The following is a 14,377-nucleotide window of genomic DNA, read 5'->3' on the forward strand; positions in this document are numbered from 1 at the left end:
CAGCCTGTAACAGTTAGCCTGTCATTTGTTCAGTTTTTCTATAAAATATAAAGCATCGTGGCTTTAAAAAGAATCTATTCATTATGGCTGTGCCGCCACATGAAGCTATGCGCAGTTAGATCAGATGTTCCAGTGTTCGACTCATCTTATGAAGTTGGACAAATCAGTTCAGGAGTAGTCAGTTCAGTAGGTAAACACACAAACCTGCAGGAAACCTGAGTGCATGATGAGGATCATTTTTTTTTTTATTAATTCGTGACTCAAGTGACCTATTTGATTGAATCTCCCTTCTTTGCCAGCTCTCCACACACTTAGCTGCCTGAGGAGTGTCCAATGTCACGGCGTGGAACTAAAATGGCGTGAAAACAAAAACGGTGATGGTAAAAAAAAAAATATTTACACGAGTGCAGTGTGAGGTTCTGTCTTATTTACAGAGTGGGGGCTTGCTGGTGCACATAAACTCCTGGCTGCTGCTCTGTTCAAACTCCACTTATCTCTGGGAATGTCCTGCAGACCAGCGCAGTCCCACGTGCGGTCCGTGTTAAAACGGGAGATTCTTCAGCTGCTCGAACGTGATGAAGAACTGGATCGGTTGCTAAGGAAAAGCTCAGGAGTTTGTATAAAGGAGAAGCTTACTGGGAGTCAGATGACGACAATTCATCCTTCATTTTACTAGCAAATAGAAGACTGACATTCAAACACAGGCTGGGAGTAACAAACCTGAACAGAAAGGGACTGAGTATGGTGGGGGATGTGTGATGCTGTTGGGCTATTAAAGTTCCACAGGCCTCTGGAATCTTCTTAACAGTGCATGGCATCATGGACATAAACGCAAGCTTTTTGTTCGCATTGCTAGATCTAGTTTTTTTATTTATTTATTTAAGTTTTACAGCTGACAAGATCAAAAAGTGTCAATAAACATATTTGTGTGTAGTTTTACTATATTCATTAATTTCACAATCATACGTCAATATTTGCAGCCAGTTTACTTTCTCCAAGTCACAAAACGGTTAATTGAGTATGTTGGTGTTCATTATTGCAATAAATAGTATGCTCTTTTTAATTTTGTTAACAAGGTTAAAGTGAAAAGAATAATTATCGTTAGAAGTTGCCCTTAAAAAATTGGTGGATGATTTTAAAAAAATTGTGCGAAGAGGAAAAAATCAAATGTTCTTCCCTACGGATGGCAAAACTTGCGAAAGTAAGGGGGGATTACATTCTCCACTGAATAAATGTCTTTAAAGTAAAGGTAAATTTTTTCTACACTATTCAAATTAACTTATTTTGATCCTCAGATCTACTTTTAGACAAACTGCAGGAAGTGTTAGCAGCTAAGAGTGGATCTAAACCAGTGTTCCCTAACTCTAACTCATTTAACAAACAGTCACAGACCACCTGACCTGAAATTGTCTCCACAATAATGAAACTTAATATATATTGCAACCTGAAATGGAAATATTAGTCTCTTAACTCACTTATTGTTGTTTTCTTTGTTCATCTTTATGAGAAGAGTGGTGCTGTTAAATGTGACTGGCCACAACTAAGCCATGAACATGTCTACTTGGGCATTTTTGAGTTATTAAAAGATTCTGAAAGTGTCTAAGCTTTCCAATGACATCAAACACATGAAAATAAAAAAATAGTAAAGTTGATCTTTACTACCAAGTGTTGTGTGCATTAGTAACATTTAGGACTATTTGTGATTTAGAAGCACAATAAAAAAGAAAATAGACTTGAGTTGCTTTAGCAGAAACAAAAGATCCTTTTCTGCACCATTACATATAAAATAATCCACCCATTTCTGTCAATTGTATTTATTAACTGTATTTAATTATTTTTAACTAAATAAAAATAACAATAGCTGTAGATGTGTAAACAAAGCATCATAAGCAAGCAAAGTCATAAAAAACAAAAACAATTCTGACTAACAGAGACGGGTCCTATTGTGGGTGAGTGTTAGTTCAAAGGAACGTCCAATCGCTAGTGAACAGCACATCAACACTCTCACCAGCTACTCTAAATAGTCCTGGAGTTGTTTGCTTTCCATCGGTGCCAGAAGCTTTTGTTTTGGGTGACTTGGTTTTAAGCTTTCCATTTTAAGTCTTATATTATAATTTTTAAACACAATCCTTTGGTAAGCTAGCTGTAGCGTCGCACTTTGATCTAGCCTCACGGCAAGTAAACGGTTGTTTACATGCATGACCTCGTGGACCACTAGGGGGGCCCCGCGGACCACCAGAGGTCTGGGGACCACAGTTTGAGTAAGACTGGTCTAAACTATTGTCTTTTTTTGTTTCTTCACTGAAATAGGTTTTTCTGTGTGCTTTTAAAGGATACGATGATATTCCAAGGCCCCAGTCGCAGCCAGTTTGGCCAGAATCCCTTATACAGAGCAAAGAATCCCTCATTACTCCACGTCTGCATCACTCCATCCAGCGTTCCTTTGTACATGGGGCTTCCAGACACAACCCGCTGATTCATCATGCGAGTCCGAACCACATCCACAGGGTTGGAGGCGATGGCCCCGGCCAGGCCACAAGTAAAACTGGACCTGTGGAAAACATTTTGAAAATGATTAATACACAAAAACCTAGAAAAATTTGATATAAAGAAGAGACTGACATGAAATGTGTCAGGATGGTGTCTCCCACGAGGCCAGAGCGAAGGAGGTGCTTCTTTGTGACGTCATAGAAAGGAAGTTCCACTCCGACCACAATGGCTGCCCGCTGGGCAGTGGGGATGACACCCTGAAGAGGAAGAAGAAGAACAAAGTCTAACTTTGGCTTTATTGCAGAACAACTCTGAGTAAACTGCCAAGCAGTTTGTCAATATTTTCCAAAAATATTTCTATAACTGAAAGTAAAAAATTAAGCAAGTAAGATCTTTTCATCCTCATCTTTAGGCCTGGGGTTAGACTGGATATGGTTATGTATTTATGAGTAGAGGTCATACATACCATGTCTTTCAAAAGTATTCATACCTCATCCAGTTCTTTTTTTTTGTCTTGTTAAAACTGCAAACTTCAAAGTAGCTGTTGCCATTTTGCAGACTAGCATAAGCACTGCCAGGGGGAGTATGGAGAACCAGAATTTTCCAACAGACAACTTAGTTCGAAAGGCTAATAAATAGATTCATAAACACAAAAACAAAAGATATTATAATTTTAGTACGTTTTAGTTTAAAAAAAAAAAAAAAACATGACTTAGTTCCAGTTGGTTACAGTTTATCCCCTTTAATTACCGTTTTTATTTATTTCAGTTCACAAAAATGTTTCCTCAATTTCAGTTCTGGTTATTTCATTAGTTTTATTTAACTATAATGACCTTGCCTCTGAACCCAGTCATCCCTCAACCCAATAAAACGTTCTACAGCAGCATTATTCCAAACATAATGGTCACAGAAGCGTCCAGAAAGAACCCACCCTCCACAGCCCTCTGGTGCCCTCGGTCTGGTAGATGTTGATGAAGTTGGACATCATGCTGCCCTGCAGCAGGCTGCCCTGCGCTTGCATTCTTATCTGGAATGAAAACAATTACGGAAAGTTAGAATTTTTTTAAAGATTCTCATAAATGTATGTTTAGTAACTGGTTTATATGTCTACCACTGCTACAGTCAGCTGTTGACTTAATGAGAAATGTTGAGTTTTTCCTTATTAGTGACATCATTCTGATGTCATCTGCCTGAGTCCAGCATCCCTGGAAGAACACCGACCCGTTTCCATGTCAACGTACCACCAAAGCTGCTTTTATGTGTCGGCAAACAGACCCATCAGACTAATGTTACCATTAGCAATCACCTTGAGGACGTCAGTGGGGTTGGCCAGCATAGAGGACATCACCCCAGATACGACCCCACAGAAGATGTTGATGATCAATGTCTCATCTGTGAACCAAAGCACAGTCAGAAGTCACCACAGATGTTGAGGTATTTAAACATTTAAACAAGTCATAATGGAAATATCCATGTTTTAAAGGATTCTGATTCTGATTTTGTTTGTTTGGGGAAAAAAGGTTTTTATTTACATAACATAACCAGATCCATTAGCAATCACCTTGAGAACGTAAATATGTTTACATTACCAAGTAAACATATTTAAAAGGAAATATGTTTGGATGTTTAAAATTAAATATAAAGAAATATATTAACTGCTGTTTTATGAAGGTTAGCTGCACTAATTGCAAATATAAACTCCTGATAAAGACTGTTTAAATTTTGTTCTCGTTTTAAAATGGAGAAGCTTTGTTGGCGAACAAGTGCTGCTACTCATTTTGAATTTACGCCAAATACAAATAAATTGCTAAGTAATGACCTTTTGAAAGCTGTTTTTACAAATTCTGACTTCACATGTGTTCTAAAAATAACTTGAATCAACTAAAAACGGATGCTTAAAGAAGCTGCACAAAAATAAGAGTGTGGAAACTGGTCACAATGTTCTAAACAACTAATCTTTACACATTACAACTATAGTGAGAATTCAAGGTCTAATTAATTCTAGTTCAAGGCTGCTTGTGAGGTCAAAACAGTACATTTACTGAAAAATATAGTTTATCAGAATTATACACAATAAAATGAGTACAAGGCCTTCAGTCTTCCCTTCTTGCATTAGATTGAGGAAAATCATGATTAAAATAAAGATAAGTGAATTGAGTGAAAATTAAATTTAAAATAACTGCTTGGAGCTGAAATATCTGTAGCTCTGCAGTGTCACCAGGAACTTTACTTAGAAACTGCACTGCAGTCAATGATGGTAAAGAGACACCGGGGAGAAGAGAATGTTGTTGGCAACGGCAGGTAGTGGTGGCAGATAAAGCAGGAACCAGTCAGTAGGAAAAAGTCATATAATGAATCATGAAGAGAGGGGGGAAAAACCCAAAGAGCAGCCATAAACATCCTGACAGTCTGAAAAACATCATGGCGCCACTTATTTACACACAAGTGAAGCCAAATGTAATTTGGATGCCAACCAAAGTCATTTAATGTGCACACTGTAGATAAAGCAATCACTCAAATACCTCAATCTCTTTATCAAAACCTCAAAATACTTGTATTTTTTATTTTTTTTCAAAATATATCAATCGTATTTCTTCTAATGCTCACAAACATAATCCTTGTCTGTATCAAAAAAACATAATTCTGTTATAATTTTATCATATTTATATTTGGTATCAGAGACCGTCAGAGCAAATCTGACCTCTAATTATTAGTACACTTCTTTTTTTGTAAAAAATTTCCTCAAAATCTAATTTCCTGAAGTTTGTTTCCCTCTTATTTAACTTGCAAATTACTGGAGTCGGGTTATTACAGTGACTCTGCTTCAAATAATAATAAAGGAAAGTTTTAAGGAGTTCTCCCCATTCTTTGTTTAAATTAAGTTGACTGCATTGCTTCTGTGAGAAAAAATCTATTAAGCAGGGGTGTAAATACTACATTCAGCTCCCAACATAAGTTTTTAATATGACATAAAAACGTGAAGTGAAACTTGTTGATTTTTCTTCTGCGACTGGAAGTTTTTACACCTAAAATAAAACAAAGCATAATTAATGCTATTCTAGTCTAGCTTCTGCGTCTGCAAAACTGTATAAACAATTCATAACTTTGAAATCCAAGCTTAGAGGGGGTTTTTTAAACATTGGAAATGGTTTCAAACTAATAGTTTATCCAACTAAAAGATGGAAGAATGCACAGGAGCATACTTAACAAAAAATATGCAAACACTTACCTTCTGGGTGAGTGACAAAGAACCTCTTCAGAGAGTTGTACGTTCCTATTTTGATTGTACCATAGGAAGCTTGTCTCAGAAGAGCCGGGGAAATCCTGTGCAGAGCGGTAAAATAAAATTAGTCAGTTGAAGTCAACAATTTATATGCAAGACAAGGAGTGAAACATCTGAGTCTAAGTGAAAAGTTTGCAGTAGCATCACTGGACCAATCACCCTTGAACTGAACTAGTATTGTGTAAATACACTGTAACACCGTTAATTAAAGGTCAAAGTAGAAAATATCAACAAATCTTGAAAGCGATAGAAAAAAAACTAGAAGAAATTTTAAAAATAATAATAATTAATTAGTGGTCCATAAAAATTTTGGAAAACAGTTATCTAATATCTGATGACCAGTGATGGCATAGTTACTTTGGAAAAGTAACTGTAATAGTTGCACAACTTTACGGACACGTTCATTAGTGGCTGTTCTCACGTTTATTATTACGCTGTTCAGATTAGTCTCCATGTTTGCAGTTTTCTGGAGCGCAATGAGAAGCTCGACATCATTCAGAGATAATACATGAACTTGACATTAACAAAGACAATCAATCACCCAGAAAAGGGAATTTAAATTCTTCTTTCCGTGTTTGGCAGGTGAAATACTAGAAAATTGGGTTAGTATCCCTAATACTACTAATGCATCAACACTAAGAACTCCCACCTTTTTCAGTGAACTATTTCAGTAGTTCCTTTTTCTAGGTTTAGGAAAATTCTCAAATATAAAGAGTATACTTTTGATGCATAAATGAGAAAAATCTTGTAATTTCTTCACTTTTATTACTACTGCTGCTTGTACTGAAGACCCTGCAAAACTGCCTTATCTGGTTTGTGTTATAGATCAGAAATCTGTTTTACTGCTTCCAGTAGGAAAAATCTCCTGAAATATTTCCAGGTGTTTCAACATCACTGAATACTAGAAGACTCAGAAACAAATCAAAAACATTGTGTTAGTTCACTAGTTATAAAGAGCAGTGATAATAAACTACCAGTGATTATCAAATATTCATTTAAAAACAGCAGAATAATACCTTTAAAGTTAATGGGCTGGGTTTCATGTTAAAATTCTAAACTACTGAGAGATGTGAGGTCTCTAGTTTTCCATCTAGTTTAGCAAAAATGTAAAGAAACATTTGGTGTTATCCATAACTGAACCTAATATATTCCTAAAAGAAAATATGAGCTATCTGCTTATTTGAAGTAGATTGTTCTTAACCAGAAAATAAAAGAGGAAATCAAACTCAAGAACAAAATGTGAGCAAGACACGGCAGCCTACCCAGAGTAGAGCGCCAGCATTCCCTCCTCCTTGCTGATCCTGAGGAAAGCGTGGAACATGCCCTTGTAGCGCACCTCCGTGTACTGGCACTGACCCTGGACCTGTAGCCGGGTCTTAGCCAGGTCCACAGGAAATGTCCCTGAAGACGGAAAATAACACAGATTAATATGATGACAAATTTTGAGAGGGATGTTAGCCCCAAATATTTATTGGGATTTTATGTGACAGTCCCATACAAAGCAGCACACGATGGTGGTTTTTCTACAAGTGAAATATATAAAATTATGGCCCAGTGTAAATACTTTTATTGAACCATGTCTGCTGCAGTTTGAGCAATAAAGATTGGATTCTGGGATTTTGTTCCATCTTCTTTGTAAAAATAGGTTAAACTCAGTCAGGTTAGATGGACAGTTTATGTAAACATCAGTTTTCCAAGTCTTTTCAATTGGATTTTGGTAAAACTTTGACTGGTCCATTCTATCTTCATTTAGTAGGTGTTTTTTACTCAGACTAATCCATCTTTCCATCTACTCTGATCAGTTTCTACCGCATGATGTTTTACTATTAGGAAGATGTATTCAGTGTTAGCTACATTTACACTTAGGCTAACTCTGTCACTTAATTATGTGACTACTGAAGGTCATTGGTTGCACAGGATTTTATGTATTGATATCAGTGTAAAAGCAACAAGATATTGTTTACTTTCTACTTCGCAATCCAATACAGATTTAAATTGCATTAAAATGTGTGGTTTTAATGTAGAAAACCTCAAGAAGCATGGATACTTCTGCAGGGCATTGCATATTATGTTATTAATTAAACATAACATTAATCTCCAGTGAAATACCTCCACCTTTTACAACTTTTATAAATATTTATGCAACTGAAATAATCAGTAATAGGATGATAGATTTTATACATATACAGCTCTGGAAAATAATACTAAATCCCATTCAAAACCAAATACAGATTTCTTAACTCTTCCTTAGTTAAAACATTAGTATTGTTATTTCTAAATGAATATGAACTTGTTTTCTTTCCATTATTTGAGATCTGAAAGCACCGCATCTTTTTCTTTATTTTGACCTTTTCTCATTTTCTGCAAATACTTAATTGTTGCTTCGAATTTCAGAAACATGTTGTCAGAAGTTCATAGAATAAAAGAACAATGTTCATTTTACTCAAACATATACCTATCAAGAGTAAAACCAGAGAAACTGACAATTTTAAGTGGTCTCGTAATTTTTTTCAGAGCTTTATATTTCTACAGGAATAATTTTCCAATTTAGCTAGAGGCTAGCTCTGACTAAAACCTGCTGATATCACATGAAAGATGCAAAGTGAGGCTAACTCATTCTGCTGTATCTTTGACTTTGTAAGCTGTGCACATTATATATTCCAGACTTATTTATTAGGTTTATGTGAGATGGCCTTAAAATCTATTTAGCAGAATGCATCAGCTTCCCTTTGAAACCAGAGTCATCATCACTCTGCAGGTGCTGCTGCACAATTTCTCAGTAAATTTCAGAAGCTGGTGACAATTTATACATAAATCTGAAACAAATTAGTAGATACTGCCCTTGGTATTTACATTAAAATAGACTGAAGCGAGTGTCTGTGTGTATTGGTGCATCAAGTACCGAATTCTGCGACAATCGAGGCTATTCCTCCGTAGATGAATGGCTTCCAGTTTAAGTTGACCATCTCTGTGTCGGCGGCGGCCGCTTCCATCTGCTGCAACCCGGCTAAAAACAAAAAAAGGCCCAGACAGAGGTCAACGCAATGCTGCAGCCTCTGACAGCACAGCATGTCGACAAACATTGAGTTCTGGTGATGCTACAAATCAACAAGGCTCCTTGGCATCAGCATCCCCAGCATACTGCGCCGGAAAAAGACAGCGAATACCGTCTGGGGAGTCTCTTATCGTTGGGTCGCGTTCCTATTGGCTGAGAGTTAAAGCAGTCAAACGGTTCAGTGATTCTATTGGCTGATGGATTACACCATAACTGAGTCAGTTGAGTGACGGCAAGCGTCACGACCGAAGTTATCAATAATAACGCCAATAAACACAACTGAAGTTTCAGATTGCTTACACTTTTAGGTCTTCGAATAAAATTTAAATTAAATAAAATAGTGTTTCTGAACTATATTTATTACATGGAAGGTCTCCGGCTCCCTGAAGCTTAAGCAGATGGCTGTTATTATTATTAGGCTAACGGCCATTCAGCTAACACTTCGAGGTTACCGGCAGACAGTTAGGCAGCACTTTGAGCCAAAATGTCCCCTACCTGTTGAGTCGAAAAAAATCCCCAAACCACGGGACTATTTGTCTTTGTTTCCCATAGCTCAATGCAGTCCCGTGCAATGACTTTACCAAAGTACAAGAAGGAAACTTATCTACCGTTAGCTACCCATTTGAGCTCGTGTAAAGGTCCAAATGATTGAAGCTCAACTTCCGTTTATACTTTCAAAATAAAATATTTTCGCGTAAAACAGGAACTGAGTCAAGACGATAGTTTTAAAACAGTATTTTCCTGGTTAAATAAAGGAAGGAAAAGTGAGGCGCACCACGAGATTCTCATTTCTGTCTGTAGTGTGGCGAGATGTGTTTCCTAAGTAGTGAAAGTCTAACAGTGCTAAAGCCTTGAGTGAAACAAAGCTAAAATAACAGTGATTTCAGCTTTGTTTCATATGGAAACAAAGCTAAAATTCAAGTTGTTTATTTTCACTCCTGAAAGTTTGTATTTCATGAAATCAATGACAAAAAAGCAGTGTATTACATCTACTTGAAACACAGACACAGCATTGTTTTACTTTTATCTATTTGTTTTTATAAAAAAAAACATCAGCAGTCGACTCATTTGTTATATAGAAAAGTCAATTTAATTTATTTATTTACTTTGCAATTTATAATACTTTCCATTCACTCATTCCATAAGTGTGTTAAAATTTACATCACTACAAAAAAATTTTTCCCAAGATTTTGCTACCTAAAATGACATTCAGATAAACAGCTTGAAATGATCCATCATCTTGTATTTCCACACTTCTTTGCAAACTCACAAGTCCAACAAAAAAAGAAATCAGCTTTGTTCTTAACGCAATGTCAGAGTCACTGAATAGCTGTTTTTGGTTAACGACTGTAATTAATTAGTCTATAAGGAATGAAAGTGCTGGTCGTACAAAATCCACATCATAGGAAAGGCATATTAATACTGCCCATTGAAATTGATGTTGGTTATTGTTTCACTCAACACTGCTATTTAGATTTTCTGGCACAAAATGGAAAAGTATTTCAGGGACCTGTTGCTCATCTGTTAGGTCCTATAAGCAGCTAAACAGATGAAATAGTAATAGTTATGGAGGTCATGTTTAAACATTGTGGAAAATCTAAATTTGTGTAATTTAGCCTTTTTTTCACCAGACTTGTTTTACATACTTTCTTCTGACTTTCTTATAGCTTTTCTTTCTAACTTACAGATTATCCTTCTTATTATCAGTGATAATGTCTTCATCACCATCTTAGAACTCATCTTTCTGACTCACCAAATTAGTTTCACATGATAAATTTGGTCTATTATCACAAACCTACTGACATAATATCTGCTGTTTTTAGGTAAAATGTGAAAAAAATAGTTACTTTAGATTTAAATGAACTTAGTTGGAAGTCCGAAGTTTCGGTTCAGTTCTCATCCAAACATCCCGTTTCAAAAGTAACTTTACTTTTCACTGGATTTTTTTTTCCACCTTTTCACATGTCTTTTAAATATGTAGTTTAGAATTAGACTCTCAAAAAACAAAATTGTAAATGCTGTAAATTATAAATATAATTTATGGCACACATTAAAGATGTCAAAAAGACTATACATTGCAAGAAGGTAGATGAAATAATGTAACTCATCAAAACTTGACAAAACTGAAACATCTTCACAAACAACATGTGTTAGATGCAAGGAATGTGTCCTCTTGAAGCCAAGAAATTACAAATTTTTGTCTGAATGAGTCAAACCTTTGTGATTAATGTTATAGAAAAACTGAAAATGTATGAATACTGTCACAGAATGTTGTAACGCCTACTCTGGGTAATCTTGCAAACCATCAAGACAATTGATTGGTTAACTTTTCTCTTCTGAACCACACTCATATACTACTATATATATTGCAATTGTATTTTAAAAGAATTGTCTTTCCAACAATTTTTACTCATGATCAAACATACATTGTCAAGTGTAGAAAAATAAATCTGTTTTCATCTTCTTCTCTGGGCATTTGGAAAACTGTTCAGACAAATATGAGTCGATTCAAACTCTGCAGTCCCACACATATTATTCCTCTTTTCCTTTCTCTTCTTTTATTCATTTGTTCTTGCTCTGCTGGGAGCCATGCTCGGTCATGGTCACAGTGACATAGGAGGTTCAGGGTGGCTCTTTCGAACACAGGAAGTGGTGTGAAGTCACAGTGTGGTTCTCAGCATTCGGATGACACGCTGGTAAAGTTGTTGGAAGATGGTCGACAAACTCCTTAAAGAAAATAAGAAACAGTCTTCAGACAGTTTTTTTTTAGAAAAAAAAATGACATAATGGGGACATCCTTTACAAACTTACGTATACCCTTAGTCACTAATTTAAATTTAAAATGTACCATCCAGAGTAGTAAGAAAACATATTTAATGTATTTCAATAAATCACACATACTGTCACTTTGTTTTAATGAGGGTCAGAATTTGATACTATTTTCTAGACAATAATTTATTTGATTTTTTTCCTAGAGTTTTTGACTGAATACTATAGGTAAAAACTAAGCTCCTGAGGAATCAGATTTCTCAGTCTAAATGCAAGTATTCCGACACTAAGCATGTGAAAATTATGAATAATTTTCTTGACATCTTCAGAAAAACAATAGCTAATTGTATAAGAGGGTCAGTCCATCCATCCTTAGTAAATCTCCAAACCAGTAGCAGAAGATGTTTGAATTTTCTCATTGTAGAGAAGTCTGTGCCAAATAACGGATACCTCCAAACCAACCATTAATAACTGTTTAATAACCACTCACTATACTATAATATTGGACAGGGAAATGTGTAAAACTCAACACATTATTTCGAGACTTCTATCGCATCAACGAAGTTGTTATTTTGCTTAAAAACCCGCTTCATCAAATCCTATTGTTGTCTTCTGCCCCCTGGAGGAACATCTAAGTACTACATGTGGCAAGTGCTATTTTGAGAATGTAGTGCATTCTCTTATATTGTCTTCTTCATCCTTCTGAAGAACAAAACATCAACCCAATGACAAATATTAAACAGTCAGATGAAGAATAAAAAAAAACAGCACATCATTGCTAAAGTCTGCAATATTTAAGTATCGTAGTAAATTTATAAGAAGTATTAACCTCGTTAGGAAGCTGCCAGCTTTACATTGCAACATGGAACAACGTCTTTGTAGCCCCCATGAATGCCCTTAATCCTAGCATGTTTCTCATGCTAGGGCAGTCTTCATGCTTCAGGCTCCCACAGATAAGATACTGAGGTGCCTCTTCAGCAGAGAAAGCAGGTCATTTTCATTCACCAACATGGGAAAACAGTAGCAGAGACGAGTTCTACGCACCCAAATCTCAAATGTCTACAGCAGGAAATGAATTGTAAACCTCTGTCTAAACAACTGTTCTACTCAAAACACCAACTGTGCATCTAAATGTGACAAATGGATAGCATTTATTATCTAGTTTGACCTTTCATGCATTGTAATAAGACATATCCTATTTTAACATAAACAAGGTTAATAAACGCTGTTCCTAATCTGAAACAGCAAAGAACATATTGGTATTATGATACAAAGAATTTGGAAAGTCTGGGAATGTTTCATTGTTGTTATTCTGGTAAAAGCATTTAAAAAAATGTTGACATCAATTTAAAGATGACATTGTTTGAATATTATCACTTATGTAAGCCTTGAAATACTAAGTCAATCAAATTTATCAACCCATCATATTATTACTTTCCCATAAATCAGCTACCAGTCCATGCATAACTTGCAAAGTGTTACGGCAACTTATACTCAACTTATCTGGGTGATATTCCCTATACTCAACAGACGGCAACTTGGTATACTTGGTGTTTCATTTACAATTAGCCGCCATTTTTGCCCCTGTGAATTCACCACAGGTTGTCTGTAAAGGATTTGACAAACTCACCGCGCTCCCACTGAGACAATATTGCTGCGGTTTGGATGGAGGCAGAAGAGTGAGGCCACGCAGTAAACACAGCACAGAAACATGGAGACCAGTCGGTGCTTTAAAGACATCTTCTCTCCTGGAGGAAACATAAATGCAACAAGTTTCCCTAAAAACAGTCTCATTCTTAAACCCAACTGTTTACAGGTAAGTATAACTTTTTCACAGATTAGTAAGTTTTCTGCTCTCAGACATAATGAATTGTAAACATATTCACGTCGTGTAAACCTCCATATTGATAGAAAGACCCTCCACAAAGACAGATTGTGAAATTTGTGGCTGTGATACAAAACATTGTGAAACATGTTGAGGGGCTGTGGATAGATTTGCAACATATTGTGTGTTTTATGCAGTGTTTCTGTTTAACCTTTATCTTCTTTATGTCTCTGAAAATAAACTAAAGAAAAACTGAAGAAAGAAAAACTTTCTATTTTACATCAGTGGTTCCAGAAGGACAGAGATGGTCCTCCGCAACCTCTTAACTTTGACTAACACTAATAAGTAATTTTTTTAAATAAAGATATGACAACAAATGCAAATTGTAACAATTTTTCAGTTTTCAATCCACCCACCCCTCCAGAGATTTTTTTCTTCACTTCTTTCCACAAATATCAACATTCCATTGAGGAAAATGTATCTATCCTATTTTTTAATATCTTTTTTTGCCTTTTTGTTTTTTACTTTAAAACCTAGAAGTAGTCATAAAGTGATTCTTTAAAGATGACAGGACATTACCCACTCGCAGGTATTTCTCAGAAATGATCCGTTTTCCTGTTATAAAAAAGCTAAACAAGCTTTATTTGGCTGAAGGGCACAAATGGCTCTTTGGATTGTAAAGGTTGCAGACTCCTGGACTACATGATAAAATTTCAGACAAAACTCCAACAAGAAGCAGAATCTAATTTTGCGTTAATGCTTTGCACAAACAGTTAGAGTGTCTTGCAGATGATCATCATCACCTTAATAATCCTGTCCAGAAACAAACTCCTCACAGATTGATCTTCCTAAACGGTGGGAATCCTCACGTTGGCTCAGCAGAAGTCCAGAAACCAGATCCCAGGCCCAGGTGAAACCGCCAGAACCCGTCGCAGCCGCAGACTGTTGGTACCAA

At 36.0% G+C, this 14,377-nt stretch overlaps 1 protein-coding gene and 1 long non-coding RNA gene across 3 annotated transcripts; both read right to left on the bottom strand.

Moving 5' to 3' along the window:
• Positions 1-220: 220 nt before the first annotated feature.
• slc25a14 (solute carrier family 25 member 14) lies at positions 221-9,487 on the bottom strand. Of its 2 annotated transcripts, XM_007563848.2 has the most exons (9): positions 9,324-9,487; positions 8,676-8,780; positions 7,036-7,174; positions 5,720-5,814; positions 3,797-3,882; positions 3,422-3,517; positions 2,623-2,747; positions 2,338-2,551; positions 221-583 (listed from the first exon to the last, which is right to left on the bottom strand). In XM_007563848.2, exons 2-9 carry the CDS (start codon positions 8,764-8,766, stop codon positions 542-544), a joined length of 888 nt encoding a protein of 295 aa, XP_007563910.1. In that variant the 5' UTR covers positions 8,767-8,780; positions 9,324-9,487; the 3' UTR covers positions 221-541. The 2 variants fall into 2 exon arrangements, with proteins under 2 accessions (XP_007563910.1, XP_007563909.1); XM_007563847.2 differs by lacking the exon at positions 9,324-9,487 and having other exon boundaries at positions 8,676-8,938.
• A 1,704-nt stretch (positions 9,488-11,191) lies between these two features.
• Positions 11,192-14,377, bottom strand: LOC107837567 (uncharacterized). Its single transcript, XR_001663586.1, has 3 exons — positions 14,226-14,377; positions 13,228-13,345; positions 11,192-11,555 (listed from the first exon to the last, which is right to left on the bottom strand). It is a non-coding gene; the product is annotated as an uncharacterized LOC107837567 (long non-coding RNA).

Source organism: Poecilia formosa, unplaced genomic scaffold (genome assembly GCF_000485575.1).
Source record: "Poecilia formosa unplaced genomic scaffold, Poecilia_formosa-5.1.2 Scaffold152, whole genome shotgun sequence".
Lineage (NCBI taxonomy): Eukaryota > Metazoa > Chordata > Actinopteri > Cyprinodontiformes > Poeciliidae > Poecilia > Poecilia formosa.

Excerpts from the sequence above, each read along its gene's own strand:
- slc25a14 (XM_007563847.2), bottom strand. The coding sequence starts at position 8,856 with ATGTTTGTCGACATGCTGTGCTGTCAGAGGCTGCAGCATTGCGTTGAC. Across the intron at positions 7,175-8,675 it reads CTCGATTGTCGCAGAATTCG|GGACATTTCCTGTGGACCTG; the intron begins GTACTTGATGCA and ends TTCCGTCTTCAG. Across the intron at positions 3,883-5,719 it reads CTTTGTCACTCACCCAGAAG|ATGAGACATTGATCATCAAC; the intron begins GTAAGTGTTTGC and ends TTTGGTTCACAG.